Source organism: Echiichthys vipera (assembly GCF_963691815.1).
Source record: "Echiichthys vipera genome assembly, chromosome: 12".
Lineage (NCBI taxonomy): Eukaryota > Metazoa > Chordata > Actinopteri > Perciformes > Trachinidae > Echiichthys > Echiichthys vipera.
This window is the reverse complement of record NC_139837.1, coordinates 13,580,289-13,596,317: the sequence shown is the minus strand read 5'-3', so window position 1 is coordinate 13,596,317 and position 16,029 is coordinate 13,580,289. Positions and strand designations below refer to the sequence as shown.

The following is a 16,029-nucleotide window of genomic DNA, read 5'->3' as shown; positions in this document are numbered from 1 at the left end:
TGTATGACAAAAAACACTTGCTGTCTGTTAGGTAACTGTGTGTATATGTGCCTGTACATGTATGTGTATTTGTGTTCTTCTATTATGGCATGCACGTGATAGAGGTAGGGACCCTGCTGTTAGCGCAGGATGCAGTGATTTTCCTGGTGTCACACTGACAGGGCGAACCTCAGATTGAAGGGCGGACAGAGATAACCATGTGCAGGAATTCACATCCCTTTCCATTTAGTCACTTTTTGAATTTTCACAAGGAACAATTGAGGATGCCTCACTAGCAAAGTATATGTTTTCTAGGCAATTACAATGAAATTGCTTGAACCAGCTGAACGGCATATTCCTCCAACAAAGAAGAATGTCAAGTTCGCATTATTGCTTTGGTTTGTGTTGTAACACTATGTTATCCCCCCCATAATCAAATGTGTATAGCAGTTATTTTTTGTATTTTGTCAGATGTGTTCTTCCCTAGATCAATCAAATAAAAGCCAGGCCATGCATTTCTCCTTAGAATAAAAAGTCATGGAGGAGGATATTCATAGTAACAAGGTACATATCCCTCTCATTCTGTCTGAGTGGTTCCAAATTACAAACGATGTGGGAAATATAAAGAGTGGTGAATAATCCCAGGCTCTCAGCATGGCACACCTTGATGTGCAGGTGCCTTTAATACTAGAATAAGTCATCTGAGATTGGGGAGGTAAAAAAACGCACTCAACCAGATGGTCTCCATAAAGCATGGCGTAAAGCTCTCCCAGATGTTGAGAGGTGGTTGCGGATCCGGTGACATGCAATGTGAGGGAGGAACTGGTAATGCAGAGTGTATTAGTGGTCTCTTTATGGCTGCATTAGGTGCTGTGGAGGGGAACGCGGGGGCCGCCACTGCTGCTGCCAGTGAGCTACTACCAGGCTTTATGCTTTGATGAACCTACCCTTGAAAAGCCGGGACACCCGTGACCGTATTCTGCGGAGCCCGGAACACATATCCCTCTCTTTAGCCTCCTGGAAAACATAAATCAGTTTCTCATATCATCATCTAGTCAGATTCAATGCATATGCAGCTCTAATCAGTAAATCTGTCAGCTTTCTCCCCTTTTAGTTATATATCAGATTCGTAATACTCTCCCACATATGCAGTAAATCCCTGACAAAGCCTATGTTTCTGAAAATTCAAAAGATGAAGCTGCATGAAGCAGAGAACTTTGCTTAAAACAGATACAGAAGTGGAGTAGCAGCTCAGTTTAGGATGTCTCTCTACTGAAAGCTTCAATGCATTCCAAAGTGTCATCTCTCTCCTTACCACTAAACAGTGGCCCAGACAGGAAACCAGAATAAATTTCCCCAGTTCATTGTCCCTGCTGAGGACTAGCAGAACATCTCAGTCTGATTAATGGCTGTACACTGTCTAATGAACAGTAATTGAATGGTATAATGCAGTGGGTCCTTAAAAGCCCAGAGGAGTTGTCTTCCTCTGCCTAGCTTTCTAGAAATGCAAGGCAGTGACATTGTCTAGAGTTGATTATAGTTGACCTTGCATGGGGAGAAGAAGGCCTTTGAAACGGCTAACCTAAGCTTCGGGGAATAGGATCATGGAAAAACAACGGAAAGACAAATGAAATGGACTTGCATTGGAAAAGGAAAGGAATGGATCAATGCAGTGCTCAATAAGGGTTCGATTTTTTTATCACAAAATTCTTAAGAAGAGGAAGACAATTGATCAAACATCCCTCGTCGTATTGGCATTTCTAACAATATTAATTAAGAAAAAATGCTTAGCTCACTGGTTGATAAATCAGCCAATATTGTTAAATCAAAACAAATGATAGTTGTAAACACAATACCGCACCAGTGAGTACAAATCTACCCTTGTCCACATTTCCTCAAAGTGTATGACATCTACAACATAGACAGAGTCCACCTTCATGAAATCAATCAACTCCTTAACAGAGTGCACTCTAAAGGAAAACCCAACCTTCAGAGAGCCCAACAAAAGTCAGTCAAGTGATTATAAGAAAGGCTTTGATAAATGTGCATCAGGCTGCAGCCCGCCATCCTTCGCTCTCTTCCACTGAGATAGCCTGCCTTCACTCCCAGCGGACATCTCCACTTGGCAGAGATGCTGAATCTCGTTATTCTTTATTTGGCCTAGACCACACAGGTCAATATCACATGCACATAACTGCCTCACCGGTGTACTGTCTGTAAATGTATTCACTATTTAAATTCAATGCAATAAATCATTTAAAGCTTGGGCTGAAAATGTAATCATGTAATTGAATTTGGTCATCAATATCTACTATATACATGCACATATACAGAGTACATGGGGCATTTCACGAACACATATGAGCACTGGAGTGGGAGGAAATCTGTCCAAACTCAGCTCAAAGTATGAGTCATAGCAGTGCATTTATCCTTCATTACTATTCACAGCCCTCTAAATGATGAGGTTGCCGACAACGAGGCAGCGACAGTCTGTTTGGCCTCAAAGGGAAAAGAGGAGAGTACGCATCAATGATGGTCAGTCGGGAAGTCTCACCTGCAGCATCATTATGTTGGTCACAGTTTATGACTGCACTGGCAACATGAATGAACATAAAACAAAGCTAAATTTGGGCAAGGAAAAATGTTTCCTTTATGTCTACTGTAACTTTCCAATGTTTTAGGGTTAAATGATGCCTTTAAACTTTGCGCTGACACAATTTGGACAATTCTAGTGTAAATTGGATTTTAACTGGTTAAAGGGATAGTTCAAATGATTTAAAGTGGGGTTGTATGAGGTACTTAATCTGTAGTCAGTGTATTAGTTACAGTAGATGGTGGTCAGCACATGCCCAGTTTGGAGAAACAGATGGAATTCCCGACACAGAAGTTAAGCATTTGCTGCTGTGGCCGGGGGCAGCAGCAAAACATACTTTAGCTACCTAAAAGTCCCACCTTAAAATATCTATATCCATTTCAATATTGTCCACTATATGTGATTATTTTCATCACTTGTCTTGCCATCAGACAGCCCTTTCCTTTAACACAACATTTTATGAACTGTTCTTCTGTATACTCTGGGATCCTCTTGTTTCTATAGTGAACAACATTTTGTTCAATCACTTGCGTAGAGTCTAACCCAAACAGCTGATCTGCAGCGTAGTACAGTCTGTAACAGATGTGCTAATGCTTATAATACGTAAGTATATGTAAATGAAATGTTTATGAAATGTAGTGCCAAAAGAAAGCGCTGTCTTACGGCAAGGTATTGAGGTGGCTAAAATATGGTGTGGTGGTTAGCACTGTCGCCTCACAGTAAGAGGTTTCCTGGTTCAAATCCCGGCTGGGGCCCTCCTGTGTAGAGTTTGCACGTTCTCCCCGTTTGCACGTTCTCCCCGTGTCTGCGTGGGTTTTCTCCGGGTCCTCCGGTTTCCTCACACAGTCCAAAGACATGCCCGTGTTAGGTTAATTGATGACTGTAAAATGTCCGGTAGGTGTGAATTGTTGTCTGTCTCTGTTTGTCTCTATGTGCCCTGCGATAAACTGGCGTCCTGTCCAGGGTGTACCCCGCCTCATGCCCGATGTCAGCTGGGATCGGCTCCAGCCCCCCGTGGCGACCCCAACAGGGACAAGCGGTTGAAGATAAATGAATGAATGCTACAGCCTGTTCTGCCCGCTTCAGCAGTAGTATATTGCTTAGCTTTCATGCCTGTACTCCTGTCTGCTTCACCAAATCGGGGCGTGCCAACTGCTATATACTGTAGGTAATACACTTAGGGCCTGTGGCCACATAGCGTTTCTGAGTGATGTAATCTTTTTTCAATTGTTACCAATGAGGAGAGTGCATATGCAGCTGCCTAGATAAAAGTCCTTCACCCAGCGCCTTTTTCCAGATCGCTCCACCTAAAGGATTTTACTCCGAAAGCTTCTAGTTGAAAATCTTTTAAATAACCCCTTGCGTTGTTACCTTTTGTATGAGCAGATCAGCCTGACGCTTAATGTTGGTGGTGATTGTTGTGCTTTAATAACTGTACATATTGTAAGCTTTTTGTTAGCTGTGTAGTTGTCCCCATTAACATAGAATTAAGCTGGCTACCTAGATAATGTTAATGTCGTCATAGAAGCAAAACCCATGGGCAGCGCTGGGATAAAGCCCAGCCAGCATCTTTCTGCCAGAGAAAAAGGCTAACTATGGACAAGTGCCTCATTCAACCCCACTTTAAGATGTGTTCTGGCAAGAGGTTTTCAACTGAAAGGGCTTGCAACAAAAAGCCTACCTTCTCCTTATGTCAGTCTTCATTACAAATTAAAAACTGCTTGGCGAGATGATTATTGCAAAAAGTAGCTGAGTCTGTACCAGGAATTATTATTATTATTATTATTTTCCATTATCTAATGGTCTTTCCTTGCAATCCATAGCCAATCTGAATCAGCAACATTCCTGTATGACTTAAAGTGATAAGTAATGAATTAAGCTATTGATGAGGTCTTTAGCCAGGGTCATAACTGGCCCCCAGAAGTCAATAATTACCCCGATAAGAATATCTTTATTGCAAAAGTGCATACGGCAGCAAAACCATCACCACACCAAAACATTCCCCTATGGTGTAATTGCCACTGCTTGAAATTATAGTTTTCATTAAAACAAAATGTTCAAGGTTATTGATTGCTTAAATAAGACTCAATATCTTCTCATTTCAAAGCCGAATGAAATTGCTTGGAATAGTAATATCACCCAACTATTGTGTGCATTCATCACAGTTACACTGCTTCATATTGCTGTCCCTCGAGGATTATTAGAGCAAAATAAGTGTATTTAAATGAGTGTAATTTCTAGGAACCACAGATCCATGCAAAAACATCTGTATACACAGCTAAGCCCTACTTCATCACTGTGAATCTACACAATCATCAGAGTTGAGGGCAGACATCAAATATAATCATATACTGTTATAGGGCTCTACTCTGTTCACAAATGCACACTACAATGCATTTTCTAAGCTTGGTGCTGTGATACATAGAGTATCTGTGGCTGCGGCTTCTCTCTGCAAAATCTATCATAATAAAGTACATATAGTCTGTAATACTAAATACATGTAGCTAAACCTCTGGCGTCTTTAATCCTGCGTCTCCAGTACCAGTATTGTGTCTCCTTGCCCGGAAGAAGGCTGTAGTGGTAAATGTACAGTACATGATACACAGAGAGAACCATGGGGACAGAAAAACAGGTTACACACAAATTAGACAAAAGTGTAGTTGCTGGAAGCAGGTCGCTGTGATGCTCTTGCAATTATGGGAATGGTAATCACCATAATTGCCGGTCAGACCATTTTTAAGTGACCTAATCCCCTAGCAAATGAAAAAATTGGACAAAATAATAAAGTAAAAATGAACTAAACGTGAAATAGTAACTGCATGGAACTTATAATAAGGGTACTTACATCCTCTGTGGAACCTGCAGACAAAGATCTCTGCAGGCACAAGCTTTCCAAATCATGGAGGGAAGCCTTGCAGGGACTCGCAGAACTCCCATCCTCATACTCTTCGTCAACTATCTTGGCCTCAACCTGCAGGGAGGGAGAAAACAAGATCCCCCTTGGCTTACACTGTTCTGTACTGTGGTATTGATTTTGGTAAATATTTATATATTTATGCAACTTGTTCTACTGAGCATTCATGGGTCTTATTCTGAGCAAAATATAATGTGATGCTATACTAGAAGTGAATTCCCAAATGTTTTTGAAGCTGAAGAACACAGAGTGGTAAAGCTTAATAGAAGGAAAAAGAGGATGCTATAGCGGAAGAAACTTTTCCGCCTAACCCAACGAAACTTGTACAATGTACAACAACTCTTATACCTCAACTGACAAACGTTTCTATAATTAGTAGCATATTTAACTTAAATGGACTCAACTCATGGTCAGGTGGCTTGCATTAATCTACGATGATGTTGATAATAGTGATTCTAGACTGGAATCAATTCTTACTTCCTGCCAGATAAACAGGACCCATCTGTTGAAAGATTGTATGCCAAAGACCTCATCAGGTTGCAGTGCTGTATGGTGTTGCATTTTACCTGATCAATAGGCAGGTCCACCTTCAACTGGCGGTCTTCCTGCACCTCTGCTGCTCCTGCCATCTCACTTCTTTTGTTTTGTGCATTGAACACGCTGCCCTCTGAGAAAAGTGATTAATCACAATTACCTCATCGGCTGGCAGTCACCGTCTCATTCTTCTGCACACTCATTCTCTTCCTCTCTATACCCCTCCATCCCTCACTGCCTTCTCCCTTTGCCTCTCCTGTTCAACTTCACAAGAGATCAATGTTGCTGTCAAGCCATTTATTTATTTAGAGTGGTCCCACAAACCATAAGAGCCAAAGAAAGCTTCAGCTGCCCTGCCACAAATATGACCAGCCAGCATGAACTTTCAGTTCAGGGTTAGTTCCTGACAGTGACAGGTTGCTCTTGATGCATGTGGGGAACAGCTTGTATGGCACTGTTTTTCCTTGTAAACAAACTCCTTTTTGTCTGTGGCTGCCGGACGAAGTGGAATGTGAATAATTAAACACACTATTGAGCTTGAATCTACTTCAATAGCCTTAAGTAATTTCATTTAAATAATAAATAACAAAGCATGGTAGATTAATCAGTGATACGACAAAGGAACAACATATAGAAAAATGTGGTTAGTAGCTCAAAGAGGCAATTATACAGCTACAGAGTTTGTTATGTTTTTCAGTCAGGCATTACTCTTTCTCTCACTCTTTCTAAACTCACTCCAGTTAGGAAAAGGCAAAATTATGCAATGAAGCTGGTGCCAAAAGCTCTGATCCTGTACCATTTGTTGCTAGTGAATACTATAATTTTTTAACTCTTGGGCTTTTAGTAATGTGTTTTGTGAGGGGGAACTTTTACCGTGTATGATCAAATGTGGCCCGGGAACTGCACTGACCTAGCTACAGACAACAGCATCATCACGAGCATAGCAGAATCAAGTCAAATAGTCACTTCTATTTAATGATCATAAATACTGTATGTTCATATGTTATATCACAACATATGAAAGGATGGCAGGTTTCAAATAGTAATAATTAGCCCACATATGCTTCAAGACCATGCAATATTCAGTAGAGTAAAGGATCAGTCACAGATGGTAAAAGACACATGAAAACAAATATTTAATGATTGGAAGGAGAAGCAAACACTGATAAACAGTGAACGCACAATGTTCTAACCTCTCAATATAAAGGAGTATTTTGTTGCTTTTATGATCTTTTGTCAGCCTTATTAGTGATGAATAACTTATTACCATTTTGATTCCTGCATCAGTAGAAAATTAGAGCATTTTGAGCATTTTAGCCCCACCATAGTAAACAAGACTTTCTGGATACATATTCAGCAAAATGGCCTGATTGAATTAATCTATGATTTAAGCCCCCTTTACAGTGTTTGAAGTCTTGTTCTATTTAATATTCACGGGAAAACACGTGTTTCAGGGAGCAGGCTTCTGTTTGGACTTAAACGAACAGGTTGAGAATCCAATGAAAGCCCCTTAACCTGATAAATGTTAGGTTTTTTTTGTGTTCCTGACACACACACAAAACACATATCTCCCCACATACAAACATACACAGAAGAATGTGCCTACATGTGTGCTCAAATGTAGCCCTACACATGTACACTTGCACACATGCATACTGTACCCAAACACATACAGTACATATATATATATAAATTTGTCTTCAAAAGCTAACAGGATTCTTCATTCATGTGTTGGAGAATAAAAACACACTATAAAGACTGATGGGCTGGAGAGAGATGCTTCTACTGAATTGCCCTGCTTACCCCCTGTCGGGAAGAGAACTGGGTTTCTGGACACCTGCCTCTGTTGTTTGGTTGTCTCCGGTTTGGCGTATTTCTTCTTCTGGCCCCTGGCTGTGTGCTCAAGGTCCTCTCTAAAGCCTGTATGGGCAAACTACACGAAGAGACCAAAGAGAAGAGAAAACAGAGGCACACGTTAGGGCGCATTTCCTCAGATTCTCTGTGATTCATCATCGACTTTCCGCTGTTGTTTTGTATAGAGGAAGAAGAAAAAAGACAAAACACATCAGGGCAAAACTTGTTTCTCCTCTCTTTTCAACACTTTTTTACATTTTCCATTGACCTCAATTTTTCATGAGCTGATATGCTTTGTAGCTCCCCCGTGACTCCTACTGTATTGAATTCATCTGGTTCCAATACATCCCATGCACAACCTATCAATCACTGGGGAGCGTGGCAAACTAATCATTTATTGATGAAACGGGGCAGCCATGAATTTCTAACTGCATTTGTCTTATTTATCAAGCCAGATCAAACAATGAAAATCCAAACAAGCTTAAAGGGAAAGGGAGGGAGTCGTAGGGAATAACTTATTCCTCAGCAGTAGACAGCAGAAGGTTATTGATGGAGAGGGGAGGGGAAAAAAAGAGGCTTGGGACTTAGTTGCATGGTGGGAGAGTGGAGGAGCGGGAGAGTAAGAGAGAGAAAAAGAGAGAGAGCAGTGGGGAGAGTTCAGAGTGATGTTCAGACAGCAGGGTACACATCTGAATTAATGCTTCCACAAAAGGCAATTTTCTCCTCACAGGCTCCTCATCCCCTCTGTAGGTAGTAAGGTGAGGTATGCCTCCCTTACAGAGACACAGACACAGACAGACACAGAGAGCAGGATAGAGCAAGCTTAATGTTTCTTTTCAGCTACAGTGCTCTTTACTGCAGCTGCCTGGCTGGATCCCTGGGCTGGCTCGGGGGATAGTGTAGTGATCTCAGGCTTCCACCAGAATACACTTCTGGCAATGGTGTTTGCAAGCTCACTAACATGGCCTCTGGGGAATAGCAGCGTTGTTTCTTCACTTGTTTGCTTTCTTTAATGCAGAGGCAAAGTCTGTTGGTATTCTTTTGAATTTCTACAGCCGTTGGTGGGCCGAGGGAGAAAAATAAAACAACAAAAGCGGAGTGAAGTTTGCCTAGTATATTCAGCGAAGGAGAGTTGAAACAGAGTTCACACTCTATCGCTGCAGTGTCCACACAACCGCACAAGATCAAAGACAGAAGAGCTGTGGCACTGTCGCAGTGGTAAGCCGTTAATTCAGTTTCATAACCTCAATTCGTCTGTGAGTGACGCGAAACGACTTTGTCATGAAGTTCAAAATCAAAATACATCTGGGCAATCAAAAATTGAACAACTTGTTTACCGTGTTTACAGCCTGGTGGTGAAAATGTAAATAGATCTTATCAGAATCAACAAAGTTAAATCAAGACTGTCTCACTTAGGGAGGGAAAAGCAGAGGACGCGGGCTGCTGCAGAGCCAGGAGAGTACAGTACAAGTAGCAGCACAACTGGAAACACGGCAGTGGAAAAGCTGAGGTCATTTCGCCTCTCGTTCTGCATTACATATCTACAGTACCATGTCTTGTGGGAACAGACAACTGTGTGTATCTGGAGGCCCCAGAGAGAGAGAGACCAAGATAGAGAGAGTGCTAGAGTTAGTGTGAAGGGGGCTCAGGGGGGCCGAGCAGCAAATAATCTGTGGCCCTCTCAAGTGGCAGAGAACAGGAGTCAACAAGAGGACACTGTGATATGATAGCCAGGGGAAAACGGGGGTCCCAACCAATTGGACCGACCAGCCTCCAGCCATACTGACTGTGGTATCAGTAGGAGCCACTCCCAGAGCCGGGTCCTCAGTGAGCAGACATGCTGGCAGCATTGAGGGGGTATAGTTTTCCACGGGGCATTGCTACTTCCCCTCACCAATGACATCATCCAGAAACAGCGGAGAAATGGAGAGCAGCAGCGAGTCACTGCTGATGTCAAGGAGTTAGCTATTAAAAGGTTTAGTCAGCCTTTTCTGGGACGTTTTCACAGGATGCTTCGTGTGAAGTACATGTGAAGCGCAACTGCACTGCTCATTATTATCCCTATAATATAAAAGTACTTTGCTTTGATGCACATCATTATTCCCTTTTTCTCTTTGCATTCCTGTCCCCGCTATTAATCTTCTCTTTATGCGACGTCTACCTCAAAAGTTTCTACCTCATCATGTCTGTGAACACCTAACTCAGCATATTGCTCCCAATGGGAACGTGGTGCGCTGGAGAATTTCAATATTACACTCCGCAGAGCCATCAGTTTAGACTTCAGTGGTTGCTCCAGACCAGATGTCCCATTCAGCAGCACAGATCCGCTCCGCCGCTGCCGGTGCAGACAGGACAGACACCGTTCCCATCCAGTGAGGTTGTAAGAGCAAGGTTACATTTTACACAGCCTCAGTGGGCATGTTTAAAGGATATTTTTACAAGCATTTCAAACCAGACTGCTGTTGTTTTGTGAGGTCAAACTGAAATTAATGACGGACATGACCCTATAAATGTATGTGTTATTAGTAAGCTAAACAGTCGACAGATCAAGACAGAGTGGGCAATTTTTGTCACATGTATCGTTCCCCTTTGAAAGGTCCTTATTAATTGTTCAAATCATGTTTACAAATTCATGAGGGTTCAGACTGGAGGCAAAGGGAGTAAAATGCGGCAGCATCATGTCCATTGAATGGCAAATACTACAATGAGCTGGTGAATGCAAAATACTGCCATAGCTCTGTCTCTGTCTCCACCTCATGGTGCTGTGTGAAATGGCAAAGTCTCTGGCCTTAGTAGTGTTAATTCAGATTTCCTAACCTAAAGACTGAACCTCAGTAAGCAACGTTTGATAACAATGAGGTTTCCATATATTGTATGATTGGATAGATTTGAATGAGATGAAAAATGTTCTTAACATATTGTAATATATTACTAATATTCATTGCATTTCTGAATAACTAACCACAGATACAGCGGGAGGTAAGGCACTGGGCATTTTTCTCCATCTGAAAAAAAAATGGCATCTGCCACAGCATTGTCATCTTTCATGGTTAGAAAAATCAGACGTCAGACAGATCTCTCACAAGGGCCCCCCCATCTCCACCTAAACTTGCTGAGTAGGCATGTTCTCATGTTCTCATCTTCACCGTGTGATTTGGTGTTCATCTCAGGGCCCACAGCAGCGCAATCCTCATATGGATTCAAAGCACTTCACTGTCTACTTAATCACAATACAAATTGTCCCGGTTCTGGTTTGAATAAGATATATATTTTTTTGTTTTCAGTCAGTGAAGCCCCCCTAGTGCATATGATCTGTCTATGAGGCTCACTGCACTTGATCAAGTGGGCCAGCCTTTCTCTGTGGGGATTACCCATCAAAGTGGAAAGCAAAGGTAACTCAATGCCTCCTGCAGACAGTGATTGATGATAGTGCTGTTTCATAACGAATTGCACCCCCACAACAAGTCTCACACGTGGGAGATGTTAATTGAAATGCTGTGTGTGCAAAGATACGCTGCTCAACTGTGATAGTACAAAGGTGTTACAGCAATGAACCAGAGGGAATTTAGAAAACAAATATTACAATTTAACATGCCGCGAGAAAGTGAACAACCAGATGGCAAACTGCACCCAACTCTTAAGGTATATACTCACCACATCCTTTGGATGTCTTGTCTTTCTAATAGCAGGCAGGATGTCTTGGCTGAAATAGAAAAAAGGGAAAACAAAGCTGACAAACATATTTTCTTTTTCCTGTTCGCATCAAAATAGGGATCGACTATATAAGGAGTCATACCCTTTGATCATATTGTTTTCCTTGATTAAATCATTGCAGGGTTCGTAGTGATCATATGGGAGAGGTTTAAACTTTGCTCCTGCACCAACTGCAACATAGTAGTGGTTGTTCTCCAGTTCAGAGGGACCGCAGACATCATATCCATCTAATGTGTAAAGCCTGTAAACTCGTGTAAAGAACAAACACAAATTGAAGCAATGTTTTTCTTTGTTTTGTTATGGGTTTTTTTTTTACTACTATGCTCATAAAAATTAGTGTTTCTTGGATATTAAAATAGACAAAGGTATCTCAAAAATAGTTTAAGTAGTTATACTCAGTGTTACAGAAGCAAACAAACTAATCTAAGCAGTGTTTAATATGCAGTTTTGAATTAACTCCTGTGAGCACATCATGACCAGACATGGTACCAAGCACTGAATAATGAGAGAACTTTGCCAGATTTTGCTGCATTTAAACTGATTTGAAAGTCTCGATGAATCATATTTGAATTAATCAAGATTAAGTAATGTAACTTTTTTAACTGTTAACTCTTCCAATGTTTTTTTTTTTTTTTAATGATTAGATTGATTTGTATTGTGAAACATGGTGAGATACAATATTAGTGTCATGATTCTTATATTTGAAACAAACAAAATACAGCAACATAAAAAATATGTATCCTTTAGAATTTGGGTCCAATTTTCTTAATACAGAAAAACTACAGGTTGTGGACCTTTGCTCATCGTGTGCTGATGTTGGACATCACCTGTACACAGCACCAGAGCAAAGACGCACTTTCTCTGTCACCATGGCTAAAACATTTTCCCAGCTTCTAAGAGTATACTTTGGAATCCGTACTCGAACTGGAGCGACCAAGACTTCTCCGTTGGTAAAGACACTATGCAGAACATAAAAGAAAGTATTTAATTGCCAAAAAGGAAACAGGAAAAACATTACTTCTTAACTACATAACAGTAAAGAACACTCTTCTTTTCACATACAGTTTAACTTTATATCCAGCGAAGAACCAATACTCACTATAACGTGCAAGACTCATCTGCAGTTTTCCCCCACCGAGCAGAAACTATAATTCTGCTGTGAGCAACTGGTCGGATCTGAAAATGTCAAAACTAGAGGTCAGAAAATGAATGAATGACCCAGCAGTGGTGAATAAGGAATTATTTTTTTGTGTCCGACTCAAACTCTGAAGTTATGTGTGATAACATTTGATCATCATCATTTGGCTCCAATTGTCATTCAGACCACTGTTGGGTCCGGGTTTAGGCTTCAGCCACCTGCAACCTCCCACAGAAAGACCCATATCATGGTAGTATCACACAATACCGCAGCTGAAAATAAAGGTCAAACTTGGTCTTACCTGCTCCTTTTTCTTTTTCTGTGGCTTCTTGGTTGTTATCTCACAATAGCTGGAAAATATGAAATAATAAATCATGTAAATGATTGAAACCCAGGGCTCGGGTGCAAACTTTAAGTACTCCAGTGACAATGCACCTCCATAAGGTGGCCCCTCCATAAATTTGAATTTTTCTGATTTTATTTAATTTATTTTATTGTTCTTCATATTAATATGTTTGAATTTTTAGAGTGTTTTGATGTTGATATTCAGATTTTGAAAAGTACTCATTGTGAAAATAACAAAAATGTGCACTTTTGAATTAAAAGATGTTTACATTTTGCAATTTTTTTGTAGTTGTCAGATTATTTATAACATGATGGTAATAATGGTTCGAGGGGCCTCAACAGACTCCGGGATCGCCTGTGGTAAAGATAATCCACTGGATGACCTAACTTAGCTTAGCCTATGTGCTGACATAAATGCACCTTATACTAGGCTGAGGGTGGAGCAGGTCCTCGGTTATAGTGGCCTGACCTTTCTGAACCACTGCACGCACACGCACACACGCACGATACAACTTACTTAAGCTTTTTTAACTTCTCATTGCCGGCTGCAACATAATCCCCCCAATGCTTCAAGTCGTCCAAATGCAGAACTTTGTGGCCCTCTCTGGCAGTGTACAGCTTCCTCACCGCGCCAAACGGAGCTCCAGTCCCTCTGGTCAAAAATGTCAAAAAATGATCAAACGTTGACATGTGTCGCAGGTCCACAACTACTTTTCTTCCAGGAGAGAAAGCGTCTCCGTTCTTGTAGACGATTATTGTTTTGGTCTGCGGTGGATGACCTTTCCCTGCTGTGCCCGGCATAACGTTAACGTTGGCAGTTTACACGAACAAACAAAAACAGCATTTGGTGTCAAAAGCAGTCCAGGTGTCACTGGCAGGTAACACCGGTGTCTTAAACCTCCACCGGAGACGTAACTGGAGATTGCATCTGATATGGAAACCAGAACTTCCACATGAGAGGTGTAGCATCAAGACCAAGCCACCGTCCGTCTCCGTTTGTTTCTTGTCAGCGAACGTTGATTTAGTGTTTGATTCCAAAACGTACGTGTTTCCAAGGCAACCAGCAGATTACATATTAAATTTGAGGTCTGCTGTGTAATTATATTTGGTTATAGTACTTCCAATGTAATACTGTTTTCGGCTATATTAAATGTCCAGCAAGCTAACGTATTTTGTTATTATTTTATAAGTTTGGGGGATCTGGCCCATATGCTATAAATATTTTAAAAGATGTAAACATTCATATTCTAAATGTATCCTTATTTATTTCATGTTGCAGTGAATGTGAAGGACATCAGCTGACAGGAAGTTAAAAAGGACCGGGGCTGTTGCCTAGCAATATAATTCCATTAGAAAAGGTCTATATGCAACCTCTTGGCTACTGTAAACTCATAATCAGTCTTTGATTATCTTCCTTTTTGAGGACTGATTCTTGCATCATGTGCTTGAACATGAGCTTATATGACCTTATTATTGTATTAAAGATTTAAACTCCTGTTTATCTCATTAGAATTTAAACTTTACCAAGCAACTTTGTTCTGTATGTCCAGGAGGCTCTCCACTTATAGGTGGCTGTTGAGAGTCATTGATACACTCCCATAAGGACTGCACAAAGCATTCAGATGGCATACCTATCATCCATTTACCACTTCACTTTTCTTTGCACCTACCAAACAGCTGACTTGTTGACAGTGCTCCTGAAGCATCTCCAAATGTTTACTTTTTTTCTGAAAACTTTAGACCATGTATTACTTACACAAGCTAAATATCACTAGTGGTATGAAAATTATATTTACGTGGTGGATATAGCAGTGGATGCATGGTGTATTTCGTGATTTTCATGCACTAGCCAGAGCCATATCTCCCATTTGTAGGGCATTTCTTTACTGCAGATTATCTGCCATTCCACCGTTAGACCGAGCTTTCCAAAATTCCAATTCACCACAAATGTAACCAGAGATTACACCAACAAAGGCAGCTAATTGGTTTATGCCAGACAACTCCTGGTCAATTAAATGCATAATTCATCTCAGAATTAATTATTCATTTCTTAAGGGACTAGTCTGTGTTTTTATTACGAGAACTGCATCATGCATATTCAAATTTCTCTTCTGAGAGGGGCTCAATGGGATGTCATCTCAGTTGGGAAGCCCGACCTAAAAAACAATAGCAGGCAGGGCTGTAAGACAACTTCTATTAATCACACAACTAAACCGTAGAGGATTTTCAAAGATTGAAATGCCATATTAACCTGATGTCTTGTTTTTGTCATTCAGCAAACATTGGCCTGTCATACTGTTGCCAAGTGTAATTATTTTATTATTTTATACTCTCTTGTGTTTAGACAATACATTATTTTTAAATAATATACATGTCATGTCAAAACTGTCAGTGTTAATTTAACTCAGTATAATGTGTTTGGATTAGATTGAATGTTTTTGGACTGGATGTAGAAAAATCAACAATTAGACCAAAAAAATGATTCCTTAACAAACATAAGTTAAATTAAAATGCTACAGCATGGGTAGATATTTTAAACAGGAGCACGACTGTTTATTTTACAGTAGGAAAAGTACACGTGTAAATAATAAAATGTATGAGTGCTGATTTTTTTCTGCTTCTGTTATTGTGCATACTGGCTCACTGGCACACTGTCATGGTTTACTGAATAGAACTGAGCCTGTTTATGTCACTTGACATCCCAGTGTGAGAAATTGTTACAATGCATTACAACCATCAGCCACTGGGTGGTGGCTGTCTCACTCGGCTGGATTTGGTTCAGCTGCACTAGAATAAATGAAGACAGCTCAGCCACAAAAAATACACAGATACAATTCAATTCAATTCAAATTATCAGTGAAATTTTATTTTACAACCACCGTCACATAATTTATGATATGAATATGAATATAGAATGCATATTGTATTCAATTTTTATTATTAAAACCATGCAACTGG

The 16,029-nt window shown here is 40.6% G+C and overlaps 1 protein-coding gene across 1 annotated transcript; it reads right to left on the bottom strand.

Annotated features, from left to right (window-relative positions):
* Positions 1-906: 906 nt before the first annotated feature.
* dcdc2c (doublecortin domain containing 2C) lies at positions 907-13,872 on the bottom strand (the record flags this gene model as incomplete). Its single annotated transcript, XM_083924582.1, has 10 exons — positions 907-1,017; positions 5,418-5,543; positions 6,053-6,153; positions 7,824-7,953; positions 11,529-11,577; positions 11,671-11,829; positions 12,416-12,547; positions 12,688-12,764; positions 13,028-13,076; positions 13,589-13,872. 10 exons carry the CDS (start codon positions 13,870-13,872, stop codon positions 907-909), a joined length of 1,218 nt encoding a protein of 405 aa, XP_083780708.1.
* Between the last annotated feature and the right edge of the window lie 2,157 nt (positions 13,873-16,029).